The sequence below is a fragment of the Mytilus edulis genome, chromosome 12 (genome assembly GCF_963676685.1).
Source record: "Mytilus edulis chromosome 12, xbMytEdul2.2, whole genome shotgun sequence".
NCBI lineage: Eukaryota > Metazoa > Mollusca > Bivalvia > Mytilida > Mytilidae > Mytilus > Mytilus edulis.
Window position 1 is genome coordinate 34290352 of NC_092355.1, and position 19560 is coordinate 34309911.

A 19560-nucleotide genomic window follows, 5' to 3' on the forward strand; every position below is an offset into this window, starting at 1 on the left:
AAACAAATTTAAGTTATTATTAATTTCACTTTGATGTATATATAGATCTGCTTAACAACCTTTATACCTATACCTGCGCTATATCTTTATGAATATACCTGCTCCATGATCCTTCTGATTATACCTGCTCCGTGTATTTATGAACATACCTGCCCCGTATCTTTATGAAATGCATATGGGTCTCATTGGGGTCTAAGCGTGACACGGTATTGCCGATATTTTGTAAGCATGACTCGCGAAAGTCAAATTATTGTGTGTGAAAACTGGAAATGAAGTTTAGCGGGACAAGGGAAATTGCAAAAAAAATGAGAATTGCTTACGTACATAGTGTAAGTGGGATACAGGAATCTGACAAAACAGTAAGTGGGATCCGGGATCAGAACCCCCCAATGAGACCCCCCTATGAATATACCATGTGAACCTGCTCTGTATTTTTCTGTTTACTCTTTGCCTATGTATATAACTGTTCTGTATCTTTATAAACATACCTGCTCCAGTCCATATCTTTATGATTATAACTGCTCCATATCTTTATGCAGATACCTGCTATGTATCTATGAATAAACCTGCTCCATATCTTTATGAATGAACCTGCTCTGTATCTTTATGAATACTCATATACCTATACCTATGTATGTAACTGCTCAGTATCTTTATTAATATACCTGTTCCGTTTCATTATCATGCATATATCTGCTGACCTCAGATGTGGTACCTTTCATAAATCTACAAGTTTAACGCAGGTCTGTGTAAATACAAGTTGTTCTTTGAGTAATTAACTTTTCAAAACACTAGTTTATATAGCAAATGTATAGCATGTATAGATAGGGGATTAATAAAGGAATCCAAAGAGCAAAAAAAATACATAGGTCACCGTGCTTGTTTTCAAAATATAAGCCATTGAAATTTTGGCGGGAAAATATTCTCTCTTGACTTTTCATAGCTTTATCATTGACAAGTTGAAGTTCTCAAAAATTGTTAAAAAGTAATTAAAATTTTATAAGAATTTAACAGATGGCTTATCATTATCAATGATTATACATGTAAAAGATTTACAAAAAGAAAAATGGGGGTCACCTGGCAAATTTTTTCAAGGCATTCAAATGGATAAAACCAGAGGATTCTGAAAATCTGACAAAAAATCTAAAACATGACAAGCCAGCTTCCTTAATATTGATAGGATGCAATCCTTTATTCTGTTTTCCATTAAGATCATACCTGCCAACTGTCACTATTTGCATTGGATTTCTCCGATGAAAGCTCCCAAATAGATATTTTAAAAGAGCAATTTTGTCCAAAATTTTAAACAAAACAGTTAATTTTACAATGCTTTAAAAAGTATGAATAAGCCAAAAAACAACAATAAGATACATGTACATTTGAAGATCCCCTTGAAGTTTTTTTAAGACGGTAAGAGCCATCTTGCACGTAAAACACCCATGAACATTTTGAAAAGTTGGCAGGTACATAAAATTGAGAATGGAAATGGGGTATATTCATAAAGATACATGTATGTATACATGATGTAAGATCTTTCCTTTAACAAACGAATTCAGAGGGGATTTTGGGGTAAACATATATATATTGTATTGCGCAAGGAGAAAATTGTTAAAGATAATTTATAAAATGAGGACCTGTCTGTACGTATTAGCCTATGGATCAGTTTTGAAAAAGAGGTGAATGTGCAAAGGGGAGGTGGCACACATATTTTGAGTTACAAAAATGAGTTAGTTGTTCAGAGGTGATACCACTCTGATGCATTCTCAGTGATATCATGGATAGAGGTCAGACTCTTTTCCAACAGATCAGGCCAAATAAAAATATATGTGTGGTTCCAGTGACCCTACCCTCCCTACTTTTTCGTCTTGAAATTAGCCTACATGTACCCGAAAGATTTTATTGTCATTTTTCATTAAGCACTGTTAAAGTCAGAATGATGCTTCCATAGACTCAATGTAAAAAAAAACACCATAAAATAAAAATAATCCCTACCTACCTACATGACCTACCCTAACTTTTTTTCAGATGTAACTGGAACCACACATACTATTTTATTTGGCCTCATCATTTAAAATTATGAAATTTGGTATGATTGCCATGAATAAAACATGTAAAACATTACCATCCTCCAGTGTTCAAATGATTTATATGTTAATAATAATAGGTCACTGTTTGACAACATGATCAAGCTATAAAGAGGAACAGAGATGACAAAATTTTGAAAAATCAAGTTATGAAAACAACTGCCTGATTTGTGGTAAAAATACTAAATTAAAGAAAACACATTAAATATATATAAATAACAGTTCTTAGGATATAAAACTCCAAATTCAAATTAAGACATAAATTGACCAATCAAATAACTTAAGAATTTCAGTGGTCATGCACAAAAATTATTATACATGTCAAGTTATCTAAGGACAGAAGAAAGATACAATGTAAGGGGAGATAATTCCGACTTTTTAATGTAAGAAAAATAGGCAAATATTATTAGAAATATAACCCCTGACCATGCTGACTGTATGGTATAGAACAATTATTGATTCAAAAGGGACTATCAATTTACCAAGAAATGGCTAAATTTTTTTTAAATTCCTTGTTTATAATTATTACAAATTGTGCTAGTTTATCTCGGTCAATTTATCATCAACATGATTTACATGATTTGTGTGCATGGTCTAAAGTATAATCATGATTCAATGTGTAAAAGCAGTATGAGAAAAAATTGTAGTATCCAATCCCTGCCTCATCAAAAACAAGCTATGGCAATCATGCCAATGTATGGCATGAACTAAGTAAATTGAACTATAGTTTAAAAAAATGGATGTTAGGCCACATCAATTTGATTCCTTGTTCGACGGACCCGCCCGCACCTATTTTTTTCAAAACAGAATTTTTTTATTTTTTTTATATTCCCGCTTCCCGCATCCGGAAATGTAATCATGTCTATTTCCCTCACCGTTTTTTTTGTAAATATTATAAAAAGATATCAACATTGGTTTCTTTCCCCCTTACTTATATTCCCTATCAAAACATGTTCGTTGTTAGAATAAAGTACAAAGAACTTCTGAAGGATTTGCCTTCAACTGCAATTATATTGTATGCTGGCAAAACAAAACTATCTATAGCCGCTGCATGTTTATGCACCTGTCCTGATTGATTCAGGGGCCTGTCGTTCAGCAGTTATCGTTTGTTGATGTTGTTCATTGGTATTTTCCCGTTTGGATATATAAATTAGATCGTTGGTTTTCCTGTTCGAATTGTGTACGCTAATAATTTTGGGATCCTTTATAGCTTGCTGTTTGGTCTGTATCAAAGCCCTGTGTAAAAGGCGTACTTTGACCTGTGTTTATTATTGTCAGGTTGAGAACAACCCTCCCTCAGACAAGGGGTCATTTTACTGATGTAGAAAAGAAAATAGAAATACCAAGGATTTGTATAGTTCTTCTATACAAAGCTTTTGAAAAACTTAAAATTTGGTACTCAAAAAGAGGAGAGTTAGGCAGCAACCATTTGATTTTCTGGGGGGGGCTATGGTTTTTTTTTGGAAAAAAAAGTTTGTTTCCAGGTTTTGGTGAAAAAAATAATTTGTTTTGGACCCTGAGAAAAAAAAATTGTTTGTTCCACCCTCAGCTCCCACTATATGTAATGCTAAAATTGAAAGAAAAAAATTGTTTTCGGTTTGTCGCTAAAAAAATAGATTGTTCTTCGCCCAAGGCGAAAAAAAAAGTTTGCACAGAAAAAAAAACATAGCCCCCCCCCCCCCCAGAAAATCAAGTGGTTGCTGCCTTACATCATATTTTAAACAACTTTTTCTAAAAGAGGGGTCCACTTATTTTGAATAATATTAAACTGTTAAGGTAAATGTGTTAATTTAACATGGTTATAGTCCAGGAATATTACAAAATTCTTGGACATATTTTGACCATTTAATACTAGATAGATATATAGTTCTTTTAGAAAATATGAGCCCTTTTGTACAAACAAATATATTATAACTTATATTGATCCCTCATAAAACATGTAAAAGGGATATTTATAACATTAAGGGGTTGCCCCCAAACTGATTATGACTTGGATTGAGAATTGTCTCATTGTCAGTCACACATACATAAACCAGATTAAATTATTTCTTGGTGAACAGGGAAAAAATACTTCAGAAATTAAAGAAATGTCAAAGTACAAGTTATAAATCAAGTTTTATTATTGTCAAAACCTACTATTTTATGTTTACAAAAAAAAAATATAATCGCTCGCCTTTACTTTTCAAGCTTCGCCTCAAAAATTTGCAAATTAAATATTTTTTTATTAAAATTTTCAAATCGCTCGCTCGCCCCAAATTTTGGAGTCCAAAAATCCGTAGAACAAGAAATTAATTTGGTGTGGCCTTACATATTTATTCATAATTAACATGTACATTTACCATGTTTACACATGATGTGTCTGTGAAATTACAGATTATTTTTATGCCCCATTTATGGGCATTATGTTTTCTGGTCTGTGCGTCCGTTCGTCCGTCCGTTCGTCTGTTCGTTCGTCCGTCTGTCCCGCTTCAGGTTAAAGTTTTTGGTCGAGGTAGTTTTTGATGAAGTTGAAGTCTAATCAACTTGAAACTTAGTACATATGTTCTGTATGATATGATCTTTCTAATTTTAATTCCAAATTAGAGATTTAACCCCATTTTCACGGTCCACTGAACATAGAAAATGATAGTGCGGATGGGGCATCCATGTACTGGGGACACATTCTTGTTAATGAGTTATTTTTTTTTCATGATAGATGAAATTTTGATATGTAACTTTTAACTGATGATGAATTTTCTTTGTTTTAGATAAGATGACCCCTTGATTTTCAACATGAGTCTCATCATTGATTATGGTCAACTAGCAGAAGATCATCAAAGTTTACTGGTACTGGTTAACCAGACTGGTACCTTACTTAATAATAAGACATTTAACAGAGCTTGGGAAAGGATACACAAATGTAATTGTATCGGGATACCAGGACAAAAAAGAAAAGCATGGGTTAGGTACAAAAGGTTTTACCCCAAAGAAAATAATGAATGGGGTGATTTTCAAGCTCATAGAAAAGTTCTTGGACTTGTTTCAGTCGGAGAATGCTCAAATATTCAAGAATTTGAAGATTTATTTGACTGTTACAAAAAAGTAAAGGAGGAATATTCAGATACTCTGTTTAATTCAAGATTGATTATTTTTGGAATGAACCGTGATGGTTCTCCTTTGTCGGAAGAAGATAAAAGAAAATTTTTAAAAAGTGGTAAAACTTCACCTGTGCATAGTGAAGATAGTGGAGTAACTTCTGATCTCAGTCCTACAGAAGTTTGTGGTGAAGTAGACTCTACCAAAGACAATAAGATTCAAAATGATCCAGAAATAAGTGGCAGACCACATAGTAATAGTTTAACCAAAGAAAGTACTGGAGCTGAAGTCGTTTTCTTCCCCTGCATTGATGAATGTCCAGATTTAGAAGAGAAATTAAAGGAATTCATTTCTTCCATATTTTTTGTTTTGGATGGGAAGCGTTTGGACAGGTCATTTGAAAGAGCTGATAGAATGCAGCTTATTTGTGCTCCATTTGAGAAAAAAGACTACGTCGGTCTGGATACTGATACAAAGTAAGTTATCTCCCCTTAAGATGTGTTAATATCATCAGACATCTCTCCTCAAGATACCGATACAAAGTAAATTATCTCCCCTTAAGATGTGTTAATATATCATCAGACATCTCTCCTCAAGATACCGATACAAAGTAAATTATCTCCCCTTAAGATGCGTTAATATCATCAGACATCTCTCCTCAAGATACTGATACAAAGTAAGTTATCTCCCCTTAAGATGTGTTAATATCATCAGACATCTCTCCTCAAGATACTGATACAAAGTAAGTTATCTCCCCTTAAGATGCGTTAATATCATCAGACATCTCTCCTCAAGATACTGATACAAAGTAAGTTATCTCCCCTTAAGATGCGTTAACATCATAAGACATCTCTCCTCAAGATACTGATACAAAGTAAGTTATCTCCCCTTAAGATGCGTTAATATCATCAGACATCTCCCCTCAAGATACTGATACAAAGTAAATTATCTCCCCTTAAGATGCGTTAATATCATCAGACATCTCTCCTCAAGATACTGATACAAAGTAAGTTATCTCCCCTTAAGATGTGTTAATATCATCAGACATCTCTCCTCAAGATACTGATACAAAGTAAGTTATCTCCCCTTAAGATGCGTTAATATCATCAGACATCTCTCCTCAAGATACTGATACAAAGTAAGTTATCTCCCCTTAAGATGCGTTAATATCATCAGACATCTCCCCTCAAGATACTGATACAAAGTAAATTATCTCCCCTTAAGATGCGTTAATATCATCAGACATCTCTCCTCAAGATACTGATACAAAGTAAGTTATCTCCCCTTAAGATGCGTTAATATCATCAGACATCTCCCCTCAAGATACTGATACAAAGTAAGTTATCTCCCCTTAAGATGTGTTAACATCATAAGACATCTCTCCTCAAGATACTGATACAAAGTAAGTTATCTCCCCTTAAGATGCGTTAATATCATCAGACATCTCCCCTCAAGATACTGATACAAAGTAAGTTATCTCCCCTTAAGATGTGTTAACATCATAAGACATCTCTCCTCAAGATACTGATACAAAGTAAGTTATCTCCCCTTAAGATGTGTTAATATCATCAGACATCTCTCCTCAAGATACTGATACAAAGTAAGTTAAATCTCCCCTTAAGATGCGTTAATATCATCAGACATCTCTCCTCAAGATACTGATACAAAGTAAGTTATCTCCCCTTAAGATGCGTTAATATCATCAGACATCTCTCAAGATACTGATACAAACTTAGTTATCTCCCTTAAGATTCTCCTCCTCTCAAATGCTCAAGACACTGTTTCAAAGAAAGTTATCTCCCCTTAATCAGTCAGGGGTGCTACTTAAACAAGTGATTTCATTATCACCTATTACAGTGATTTTTTATATTCAGTAATCACCTATTTGAGTGATTTTGGTGTTTTCTTTGATCTTCAAATGCTAATTTCATTGATTTTCCATATTTTCACAAACTTTTCTATAATTTTCCTTCATAAATCAATTATCCCTTTATCTTTGGATATCAATTTCACCAGTGCGCTTGGGCAGAAAGTTAGTGCGCTAAAGCTTTTAAAAGTACCCTTGGGAATTGTTCTGTAATCAAATATTCATTAACTACTCTTACTATCAGACAAAGGTCAACAATATTAGGTGACCTGATTGGTTTTCTTTAGAATTAGAATGATTTATTCTAAGGTTATGTCCTGATCTACAATTTATTCCAGTTTTTGCATATTCAAATAAACTGTAAAAACTGGTAGGCTTATCAAGCCAATGACAATTTCTGCATGTACATAGATGTTTTTTCAATGGAATTCTGGTCTTGTTACCAATAAAAAAATCAAGCTTGAGGGAAAAATATCCCAAAAATGTTATAAACACTTATTGAAGTGATTAGATTTTAACTTCTCAAATTACTTGTTTCAGTGATTTTGAAAAGTCTGTGCGAAAATTTTAAATATTTCACAGCCAGGATCACTCAAAGAAGTGATTTTAAAATCACTTGTTTAAGTACCACCCCTGACTGTTAATAGACTGATATAAATTAAGTTGTCCCCCCTCAAAATATTTATTCAAAGTAAGTAATTATCTCCCCTTAATATACTATTCAAAGTCAGTATATTTCCCTTAAACATGTTAAAAATACTATTAAAAAGTTAGTAATATCCCCTTAAAATACTGATTCAAAGTAAGTTACCTCCCCTTTAAATACTAAATACTAATGAATTTAACTACCCACAAGATACACAGATATAGTAATTTATATATGATTTGTTAGATATTTTTTGCAGAGATTCTTATATGAAATTACTTTCATATTTTACAGATCATTTAGAAAGAAATGCCAGGGTCGTCTACGTAAACATTTAGCAGACCTATGTTTACAAGCAGGTATATCAGGGGAGGCTATTCTACATTATGAGACTGCTATTGATATCCTGAAACCAGTGAATGATTGGCTGTGGATTGGTGGTAAGTTAAAATAGATTAATACATTATGAAGCAAGGCTTTACACATTTAAACAAATTCTCTATTTATAAATTCAGAAATTATTTAAAAGGAAGCAAAGTTCCCACTCCCACAGGCAAAGTTGACCTATGACATGTATGATGGATTTGGGTTTTCTTTTTGTATTAAAGTAGGGAGAGTGTGGTAGAATTTCCATTGAGAAAACTATCCATCAAAGTAAGAATAAAGTGGATATAAGCAGTTTGGGAACATGAATGTCTCATTTACGTTCATATTGCTTCTTACCTCCTCACATTTAAAAAGTACTATACTTGTACATCCTTGGCTTTCAATTTCTTTATTTTAGTATTTCTTGATTAAAGTGGCTCCAATGTACAAAATTTATGATGTCTTACTCTTCTTTATATGATAATTTGAATTTACATAGATTCTTATTATAAACCTAAAAACACAAAATGTAATTAGATATATATTTATTTTGTTGATGGAATGATAACCATGATTATCATGATTATATGAATATGGTTTAAACTTCAAATGAGGAAGTCAAGTAAGGCCATAATCTTTACTGAAATTTAAACTTTTAATGTGATTATGATCTATAAACTTAATACTAACATCATTTGAATATTGAATTTAGATACTAATAACTGAAGAGAGTACTTATATAAATGTCAAGAGTCTTTACATCAAAATGAAAGTAGAACTTTATGACATTATAGAAAAGCCATTATTATACATGGTATATAAGGAGATATGAGATATAACTCAGTCAGACAGCAACCCAGTGCCACACAAAAAATCACATCTTTATATGATCCCACCTTGTTATAGTTCCTTGACTTTGAAACGTTCACCATGTTTCGTAGTACAAAGTTAATGTTTGTGTTTAGGTTTGTTTAAAAGGAAATCTCTGACATGAAAAGTCAATGGTATTTGGTATGCAGTTGTATCAGCATGGACAAATCTGATTTCTATGGAGATTGTTTAACCCTGTACCTTCAGTCATGGTTCATTAACTTTAAAATTATTTGAATATTTGCATAACTTACATGTTTATTAGTATAGTTATTTAGATTCAACATTTGCATATACATGTATATAAATCAAAATAAGGTGTGAGCATGACATATCTCTGTAGATTTGATATATTTGATACATGACTTTGACAAAATGTTGAATTCAATGCACAAAATAAATTTGTCAGAATTTTATACTGCAAATTCGGGAAAAAAATCATGACCCAATTGATATCAGATGTCAATTAGAATTTCCCAAATGTTCTGGAAATTCTTTGTTTGAGAGAATTTCTGTAAACTAAGGTTAAATACTAATTATTTGCTTATATTTTCAGCTTGTTTTGAAGGGTTGTGTTCAGCCTCTGTAATACTAGTCTATCCACGAGTGAAGAGTCAGACACTGCGACGGGTGGAATCTATGTCTGTCAAGCCAGGTTCTTCAATGGGGAAGGAAACTAAAAACAGGGCAGGTGTGTTCTTTAGTTTGCATTTTTTTTTTAAATAACAACTGTGACTAAAAAATACTTCGCCAACCAAAAGTGTGTCAGGATAGAGACAAGTCTTTCATTATGTTGTACTGTTGTACTACTGTCCCAGGTTAGGGGAGGGTTGGGATCCTGCTAACATGTTTAACCCCACCACATTATTTATGTATGTGCCTGTCCCAAGTCAGAAGCCTGTAATTCAGTGGTTGTCGTTTGTTTATGTGTTACATACATTTGTTTTTCGTTCATTTTTGTCGAGCCTGCAACTTTTGTTGCAGAAAGCTCGACATAGGGATAGTGATCCGGCGGCGGCGGTGTTAGCTAACTTCTTAAAAGCTTTATATTTTAGAAGGTGGAAGACCTCGATGCTTCATACTTTGTATATAGATGCCTCATGTTACGAAGTTTCCGTCAGTCACATGTCCAATGTCCTTGACCTCATTTTCATGGTTCAGTGACCACTTGAAAAAAAAGTTCAAATTTTTTGTAATGTTGAATTCTCTCTTATTATAAGTAATAGGATAACTATATTTGATATGTGCGTACCTTGAAAGGTCCTCATGTCTGTCAGACAGTTTTCACTTGACCTCAACCTCATTTCATGGATCAGTGAACAAGGTTAAGTTTTGGTGGTCAAGTCCATATCTCAGATACTACAAGCAATAGGGCTAGTATATTCGGTGTATGGAAGGACTGTAAGGTGTACATGTCCAACTGGCAGGTGTCATCTGACCTTGACCTCATTTTCATGGTTCAGTGGTTATAGTTAAATTTTTGTGTTTTGGTCTGTTTTTCTCATACTATATGCAATAGGTCTACTATATTTGTTGTATGGAATGATTGTAAGGTGTACCTATCTAGCGGGCAGATGTCATGTGACCTTGACCTCATTTTCATGGTTCAGTGGTCAAAGTTAAGTTTTTGAGTTTTGGTCTTTTTATCTAATACTATATGCCATAGGCCATCTATATTTGGTGTATGGAAATATTTTATGATCTTTATGTCAGTCGCGCAGGTTTTATTTGACCGTGACCTCATTTTCATGGTTCATTGCACAGTGTTAAGTTTTAGTGTTTTGGTCTATTTTTCTTAAACTATAAGTAATAGGTCAACTATATATGTTGTATAGAAGCATTGTTAGCTGTACATGTCTGCCTGGCATGGTTCATCTGACCTTGACCTCATTTTCAAGGTTCATTGGTCTTTGTTTAGTTATCTTGGTTAATGTTAAGTTTATGTGACAGCTGTATTAAAGCTTAGCTTTATACTTAGGACTATCAACATAATATCAATGATTAGTATAGGCGAGACATTTCAGCGTGTGCACTCTTGTTTTATTTAAATAAGGTCGTTTGTTTTCTCGTTTGAATTGTTTTACATTGTCATATCGGGGCCTTTTATAGCTGACTATGCGGTATGGGCCTTGCTCATTGTTGAAGGCCGTACGGTGACCTATAGTTGTTAATGTCTGTGTCATTTTGGTCTCTTGTGGACAGTTGTCTCATTGGCAATCATACCACAACTTCTTTTTTATATTTCCGTATTTTAAAACATCTCATTTTCAACGCCTCATAAATTCAACAATGTTCAAATCGGTATTAAGTTTTGAAAAGTTACTTGTTAGGTTATTTATGCCTGTTTGCAGTGTTGCAGCTATCAAAGTAAGGAGACATATTAATATAAGCACGTGTTGCTTGTTTCTTAATCCTAATTGTGAATGTGTTTATAAGATATACTTGTATAATTCATAATAAAATATTGTTAAGATCAAATTATTGAACATATATGACCAAATGGTTATAAGATTTAGCTGCAGCTAGCATAATAAAAGAGTGGCGAAAGATACCAGAGGGACAGTCAAACTCTAAGATAGAAAAATAAACTGACAACATCATGGCTAAAAAAGAAAAAAAGACAAACAAACAAATAATATAACACAAGACACAACATAGAAAACTAAAGACTAAGCAACTTGAACCCAATCAAAAACTGGGGGTGAGCTCAGGCACTCTGGAAGGGTAAGCAGTTCCTGCTCCACATGTGACATCCATCGTGTTGCTCATGTTATAACAAATCCGGTATAGTCTTAATTTGATAGGTCACATTTGTGAAAAGGTAATGGATTGTAGTTAAAACATAAGAAACATATCCCATATCATCTGTGAAAAGGATAAATTTGACTCTTGTATAGATGCTATATATACTGAACAGTTAACTTCAGGCCTATGAGTTTTTATTCTGTCATGCAAAAAGACGGACAATCTGAAATTTAAATATGAACATTTGACCGTAAACTTTTAACACTTCTCATGCTATTGTAAATTGTAAATTATTGCAATATTTTGATTATTGCTAAAAATGTGTCAGGAATATAATCACAATAATTTAAACTCAAATTTTGATTTTTATGCCCCACCTACAATAGTAGAGGGGCATTATGTTTTCTGGTCTGTGCCTCTGTTCGTCCGTCCGTCCGTTCTTTTGTTTCGTTCTTTCGTTCGTTTGTCCGTGCGTCCGTTCTTCCCACTTCAGGTTAAAGTTTTTGGTCAAGGTAGTTTTTGATGAAGTTGAAGTCCAATCCACTTGAAACTTGGTACACAGGTTCCCCATGATATGATCTTCCAAATTACAGTTTTGACCCCAATTTCATGGTCCACTGAACATAGAAAATGAAAGTGCAAAGTTCAGGTTAAAGTTTTTGGTCAAGGTAGTTTTTTGATGAAGTTAAAGTCACATCTACATGAAACTAAGAACACATGTTCCCTATGATATGATCTTTCTAAGTTTAATTCCAAATTAAAGTTTTGACCCCAATTTCACAGTCCACTGAACATAGAAAATTAAAGTGAGAGTGGGGCATCCGTGTACTATGGACACATTCTTGTTTTTTATGAATTACACAGGATTCTTCACAATATCGCAAACTCGCATTTTAGACTTAAATGACAAAATCGCAATAATCAATGCACGCAATAATATCTGAATTTGCAGTATCATATAAAATATGAATGTCACCTGGATCTTTTTTGTAGGAAGTTTAAAGCACAACTTGACTACCAATGGATTACAGGAATTAGCTGACCCTGTAGCAAAGACTGCACTTAATCCTGCAGATATCATTGATAAGTACAGAGAATGCATACTTAATTATAGCAAGGTAAAGTGTCCCAAACAATTTATAAAACTAATAACTATTTCTTTCAGTTTTCAACTTCAAGGTATTTCTATATAACAGATATGTAAACAAATTCTTTTTTTAACAGTGTGGTTCCATATTTAGAAGAAAAAAGCCTGTTTAGTTGTGGTGCAACTGTCTAATGAATAAAGCATTCAGAAATACCAGGTTTTAATTGTGTACACCAGAGGCACATTTTTGTCTTCAAAAGACTAGTATCAGTTACACATGTACATGAATCAACAAAGCTCAAGAGGCCCAAGAAAATATGAAGTTGATGAGCATTAATTATAAGACCCCAAAATTCAAAAAGGTTTTGCCAAATACAGCAAATTCTATTATCTATCTCCAATCAACAAAGTTCAAAAGGCCCAAGAAAATATGAAGTTGATGAGCATTAATTATAAGACCCCAAAATTCAAAAGGTTTTGCCAAATACAGCAAATTCTATTATCTATCTCCAGGGTAAAAAATCCTTAGAATCAAAAAAAAAGAAAAAGATTTTTACCAACAGCTAATTTATAGTTATGAACATGTTAACACAGAAGTGTAGACTACTTGGCTAGTGATATACTCAAGGAGATCTAAATTGATTCAAATGTAAAACAATAGTTATTATTTTTTTTAAGTCAGCTTTTGGTTGTGCCAATGTTGCATGTATTAAAATATTGATAAATATTTTAGTAGTAAACTTTACATGTTCTAAAAAAAATACTTCTTTTTAAATTTTGTTATTTTGTAGTTCAAGCTAGCAGCTGTAATTGAGTTGGAAGCATGTTTAAAAGCTTGTAGATTCCTTATTCAACAAAGAGTAAGTATTGACACTCATGTTCAACCAAAAATGTCCTATTTAAGATAGGTATATATATATACTATAAATTCAGAAATTAATGCCAGGTTTTTATTATAGCGAAAAATGTGACAGAGTTATAGACAATATTTTATATGAATTAAACAGGATTTTTGTCAAAATTGTAAATATTAAAATCACATTTATTAAGTCTAAAATTTATTACAAAATCACAATAAAAAATGCATGCAATAATTTCTGAATTTACAGCACTGTAATATTCAGAAACTATTGCAATATTTTTATTGTAGCAAATATGGAGACTGTCAGGTTGGGTAATGCAATGATTAGAAATGGCATTTGATACATATATCTGTATGTAGATTTTCCTGTAATGGTAATGATTGATCTCACATTTTTGTCCATCTTTGAAAAATTGCAATAATAATTTCAGGAAAAATATTCAACATGGGGATATTTATTTGCATCATATTTACTGCAAAAGTTTCCATTTGGCATTTTTATTACTTTCATTTATGAGTTATTATTTAATGATTTTATACTGCAATCAGCTATTTTACTATACAGATAAAGCTATAATTAAATTAAATAATTAAAACTATAATTTATTCGGTAAAACCTCGCATTTTCCCGTTTCTTAGCCTCATACAAATAAATTTCATATTTCAAGACACTATACGTATATTGTCTAATTAAGTGTTTAAATTAATATGTTTTAAAATGGTCAGCCACTAGTCTGATGCGCTGTACTAGTAAAATTTTATTTGGACTAGTAAGTTTTTGCATAAATTTGTTAAGACCAATAAGAAAAATGTTGAAATATTGGTCTTTAGATTAGTAGTTGAAAAAGTTTTTGGTGCAGACTGCATCAAAACATCAAATTTGATGTAATATAAAGCTCAACCATTGCAAAAGACAAAAAACATATTAAAGATAAAGATAAACAAATATATTTGAGTCATTCTTAATCTTAATCCTCCGAACACTCTATTGATAATATTATTGACTAATTAACACATTTAGTCTTGACTTTGTTAATGGCTTGTTTACCTTTGTCTTTGATCATGTTGATATAAGCTTGGGACCTGTGCCTATGTTTTTACAGTGATTTACTTATCTGTAGGTGTTAAATTATAAACAGATTTTGTTGTTGTTGGGCTTTACATTGCAATAAAATGTAAATACAAATAAATATTTTGTAATCATATTTTTCATTCTATAGAAAAAGAAGTATGATATTTATCTTATGAACAATTTTTATAGATTTGAGAAAAAAAAAATACCTCCTTTTTCTGTTGTGTTACATAACAATCAATAAGACTATTATTTATTTGTATATTTCCATTAGTGTAAATATTTACCCATTTGGTAAACAATTGAAAATGAAGATTTATTTTTTTAAATTAAGTCAAAACAGCATAATAATTGAATATTTTCCCAGAATAAAAAAAAATGGTGATAAAATTAATATTAAATTTTTTTTTTAACAAAGTGTCTCAATGGACATGATGAAGCTGTGTTCATATGAAATTGAAATAAAGTACAGTTACTGTACAAATAGGAATTCAAAAGGATCCAAAACCTCCTGGTACAGATAAAATTTCCAATGTTTACAAGTAGAAATTGGAATTCTGCTTTATATTTATTAAAATCCTGTGCAAATCAGAATTCTGCTATCTACTGGTAGAAATTAAGATATCCAGAATTGTACTAAAAAGATATTGGATTGTACCAGGTGATATCTAACATAGACACTATAAAATAAATAATTTGTTTTTCTTTGAAATGAAATAAACTAGTACATTTTTGTAAAATCAAAACTGTCTGAATAAAAAAATGAAAAGGTAGTACCAAATTCCATTTTCTAAAATTACATTAATCTTTACTAAAATTTACACTATAACAATAATAAGTTGATTAATTCCTAAAGTTTTTGAAAACACTATAGTATTTTATGTATGAAAGAACATTTTTTAATTAAAGATACCAATATATGGTTAATATATTCCATTTTTGCAAATTTTTAGTAATTTTAATGACATTCTTGACTAAACTTAAATACTATTAGAAGTGTTTTAAATATTTTCCTAAAGATAAACAGGAAATTGTTTTTAATAAATGCTGATAATATCTTTTAAGATAAAATTGAACAAAAAAGTATCAGAAAAAAAGATATTCAGAAGATGATCTTTCTTTCTTTTATGTAAAATCTGTTTTCCTGAATGAGAGAATTACTTTTCATAAATAAATCTATTAAATAGAAAAAAAATAATTTACAGACCTTCATTTCTTGAAAATTCCTCAAAACTAAAATGGTCCTATCAAATTCAGTATAATTATCTGCCCTTGAATTAAAAGGATTTTTTTTTCTGAAAATTTTAAATGCAACACATTATTTTATTATATTTTAATCTTTAAATTTCAAGATTAAGAAATTTATGTTGTATATTGAATGCTTCTTGTAAAATACCCTGACACCAAATTGTTTTTTGCAACATACTCAGAATAGACGACCTGAAAAAAAGGCAACTAATCTTCTTTAACATTGAAATGTAATAGTACATGCAAGGCATCGACTGTGCGAGGGCTGTATAGCCAGTCAAGGTCGTTAAACACTTCCATATATACATGCAAGGCATGGTGTCTTTTGGAAACATTTTCTTGATTTGATATTGTTTTGAATTTGAAAAATTTATTTAACGAAGAAAAACTTTTTTTAAAAGTATGGTAGATTCTTTTAAATGTGAAAGCAGAAAAAAAAATCTTCCCTTGTAGTATAATGTAATTAGGAAATAAGAGTTGTTTTTTCTAATCACCAATTTAATTTTTGGGAGTGAAAAAAAAAAGGTAAACTAAATAGGTAATAAAAAGGGTGACAGCTAAATAATTCACGATGGAAATGATTGAACTTATATTCATTGTATACATGTGAAAATTAAAACTTTTAACAAATTAAGAAAAAGAAAGATTATTGAAATTAACAATATTTTAAGATAAAGTTAATAACAGCTTTAGCTAGAGTTTTAAAAATAATGGAAAAATTAACTCACTGTCATCTAGGTCAAGAAAAATAAACATTGTGAAAAATACCTCAAAAGTTTGCAGCTTGGAATTAGGAAGTAATATGCTTTTAAGATGGAGAAATACTTATAACATTGATTCTCCAGAGTAAGGATTAGTGAATTTTCCTAATGGAGTTGAGACAGAAACTGCTCAGACTTTAACAAATGGTCTTTATACCTTAGCTTGCATTGCATTGTTCTAAATCATGGTTGTTTTGCAATGGGAGATGAGAAACACATGTTATTCTATTGTCCTATCAATTAAGTCTTTCCAAGGTAATCATTAGATGTTTATACAACATTTGTCTTATCCCTATCCATTACACCTGTAAAAGATATAGGTAAACATCAAAGAGATTAGCAATTAATATTGGCCAGGTAGTTGTTTAGATAAGGTTCTCATCATTACAGAAGTATATTTATAATTCTATTTGTTGTAAAGCTCAGAATATCTTGTAGCTCCCCATCTGCTAATTTTTATCAAAACAAATTAAGTAAAAATGATAATTTTAGGTGCCACTGCCTATCCAATGAGTTGCTCTTCTTTGAGGTGTGTACCTAGCTAGTCTCATCTGGGTTTATATACTGTGAAATATTGAATTGTCTTCATTTTAAAAACTATTATCAAAGAGTTAACGTCATATAAAGCTACAATAATACTTGGCAAAGTGAAAGTGCATACAGCTATTTATAGGACTTGAAAGTGAAAGTAGGCTGTGTTTTTGACTGTTCATGAGAAAAACTGCAATGGATTATCAAAGTTTTTTCACCACACCTTACCGACCACAGAGGATCTCATCTTCATCATCACCATACCTTTATGATGGATTAGCATCCACACCAGAGAGACCGGTTTTCCTGTCACCATCAACTCTATTGCAGTCGGCAACAAGACCTGGTTTTAATACCAGTCCTTTGTATACAGGGTTTCAGTCTCCTCTAGGATATTCTCCGTCGTATCTGTCTCCTCAGCATCAACATCAACCTCTGGATTTAAGTAACAGTATTGAAAAGTTGAAACCGAATCGTATATCAGCGTTCTCATCACCGAATGACAGTCTGTATTTACAAAGACTTAAAAGTAATCCCATGTTTCAGGATCTCCAGACTTTACTCGTACAAGAATGTCTACATATGCAAGTGCCAACTAACTTAATTAATACGTCTTGGAATACTACGCCGCTAAAAGTGCCAGGAGTCGTTGACAATGGTGCCACAGTTTACTCGACGCATCTAAAATTGCAAGAAAGACTTTTATCTCTAAGGACCGATCCAACTGTGACATCAAAAGCCTTGGAACTGGAGGCTGACTATAGTTGTGAGGTCGGTAAAATTGAAGTGTCTAGATATCAGGGACTTTGTTCGGCAGGAACTTCAGAGGCTGCAAGAGAAAAGGTCAACTCAAGTTGTGACGAAAAACGATTATTTTTAATTAAGGAAGTACACAGACATGTAGATACACTTGTGAAAAGACTTAATGCTAATGATTCTGGATTATGTAATGGGGTTAATAGTCCCGGGAGTCGATGCTCCAGCCGATCTGGATCTGATAGGTGTTCACCTGATATTCCAAGCCATGATTCTGGTATTCTTTCTGATGAAAGTTTACCAGAGTTTCCATCAACCAACAAAACAGGAAGTGGACATATTTTCAGTCAGAAGCCAGCATCCTCCGTTGATAATTCGAATGCTAATTTAAATTTTCAAGCAGTGAGACATTTACAGTTTAATAAACAGCCAGTTTCTGATCAGTGCCAATCATCACCATTTACTCCGATTACCTCCCCTGAAAATATCACTCCAGTTGCTTCCCCTGATTCAACACACCAAGGGACATCTTCAACAGTATTGTGTCAGCGTGAAACTGTGAAAAATGGTAGTTTGCATATGGACTTACCTAACTTCAAAGAGTGTCAGTCAAACACTAAATTCTTATCCGACAGAAAATCATTTGATGGACAAAATAACAATGTGAACACTTCACTCCAGAACATTTCAAATGCACAGATTTTGACGGAAAAAGTTCAAGAGGATGGTGAAGTTGAAAAGGAATCCGCAAAGAATCAAAAGGACTCTAAAAACCGTTTATTAACACCAGAAGCTACCGTTGTTCTTACTAATTGGTATGATGCACACCTTCGTTATCCGTATCCTTCTGACCTTGAGGTCAAACAATTGTCCGACGAGAGTGGACTAAGTGAGAAGCAAGTGAAAAAATGGATGGCAAATAAGCGTGTTAGGTGTTTTAATACATTGTCAATTTCTGGTAACCAGCATCCAATCAAATTAAAGTATAAAGGAAAGCCTAAACAGCAACAGAACGAAAATGCTCGTCCGAATTATCAACAGCTAACTATTGAAGCAAGGGACATCTTGAATCAATGGTACGAGGGGCATCTTTATGATCCTTATCCATCAGACGAAGAGAAGGAGGAGTTAGCAGAGAAATGTGGAATATCTGTTGGACAAATTAGGTCATGGTTCGCTAATAAAAGGAGTCGTGCTAATAATACACGGAAACAAATCCCGAACTATTTCATTGAAAAGTTTCCAGAATACACACCTCATGTGCATATGGTCAGTATCCAGAGAGAACAAGCTCGTAAGAAACTTAAGAAACAGGACTCTCATATGGAATTTTTCTACCAGAATAATTATTATATGTGAAATTGTGAAATAGAATATTTGACCTAGTGCTAAATTGTACATGCAGATAGTTTGTAAATACGGGAAAATTTGATGAACATTTTTTTTCAAATTATATGTGTTATAATAAGATATTCATTTTTTTTCCAATGAATTTTTCTTTCATATGTTATATTATAAATAGTTTTGTTATGTTTTTCAACAATTTATTTTGGATTAAAATAAATAATAATTGAGATTAATTTTGTCTGA

General features: G+C 32.2%; 2 protein-coding genes across 7 annotated transcripts in view; both read left to right on the forward strand.

Moving 5' to 3' along the window:
* The window catches only part of LOC139498343 (trafficking protein particle complex subunit 9-like), a 302312-nt gene that overhangs the window by 255 nt on the left and 282497 nt on the right, over window positions 1-19560 (forward strand). For all 6 annotated transcript variants that reach the window (XR_011657898.1, XR_011657900.1, XR_011657897.1 and 3 more), the window contains exons 2-6: window positions 4832-5635; window positions 7967-8112; window positions 9465-9599; window positions 12647-12771; window positions 13532-13600. Coding sequence is in view for 2 of the 6 variants with exons in the window: in XM_071286721.1 (XP_071142822.1) it covers window positions 4857-5635; window positions 7967-8112; window positions 9465-9599; window positions 12647-12771; window positions 13532-13600 (1254 nt within the window). In the remaining 4 variants the exon portion in view is untranslated. The remainder of the gene's footprint in view (window positions 1-4831; window positions 5636-7966; window positions 8113-9464; window positions 9600-12646; window positions 12772-13531; window positions 13601-19560) is intronic.
* Window positions 16666-19391, forward strand: LOC139498346 (homeobox protein 4-like). The gene has a single exon (XM_071286725.1). It carries the CDS (start codon window positions 17395-17397, stop codon window positions 19327-19329), a length of 1935 nt encoding a protein of 644 aa, XP_071142826.1. The 5' UTR covers window positions 16666-17394; the 3' UTR covers window positions 19330-19391.

Coding starts and splice junctions, on each gene's coding strand:
- LOC139498346 (XM_071286725.1), top strand. CDS start 17,395: ATGAGAAAAACTGCAATGGATTATCAAAGTTTTTTCACCACACCTTAC.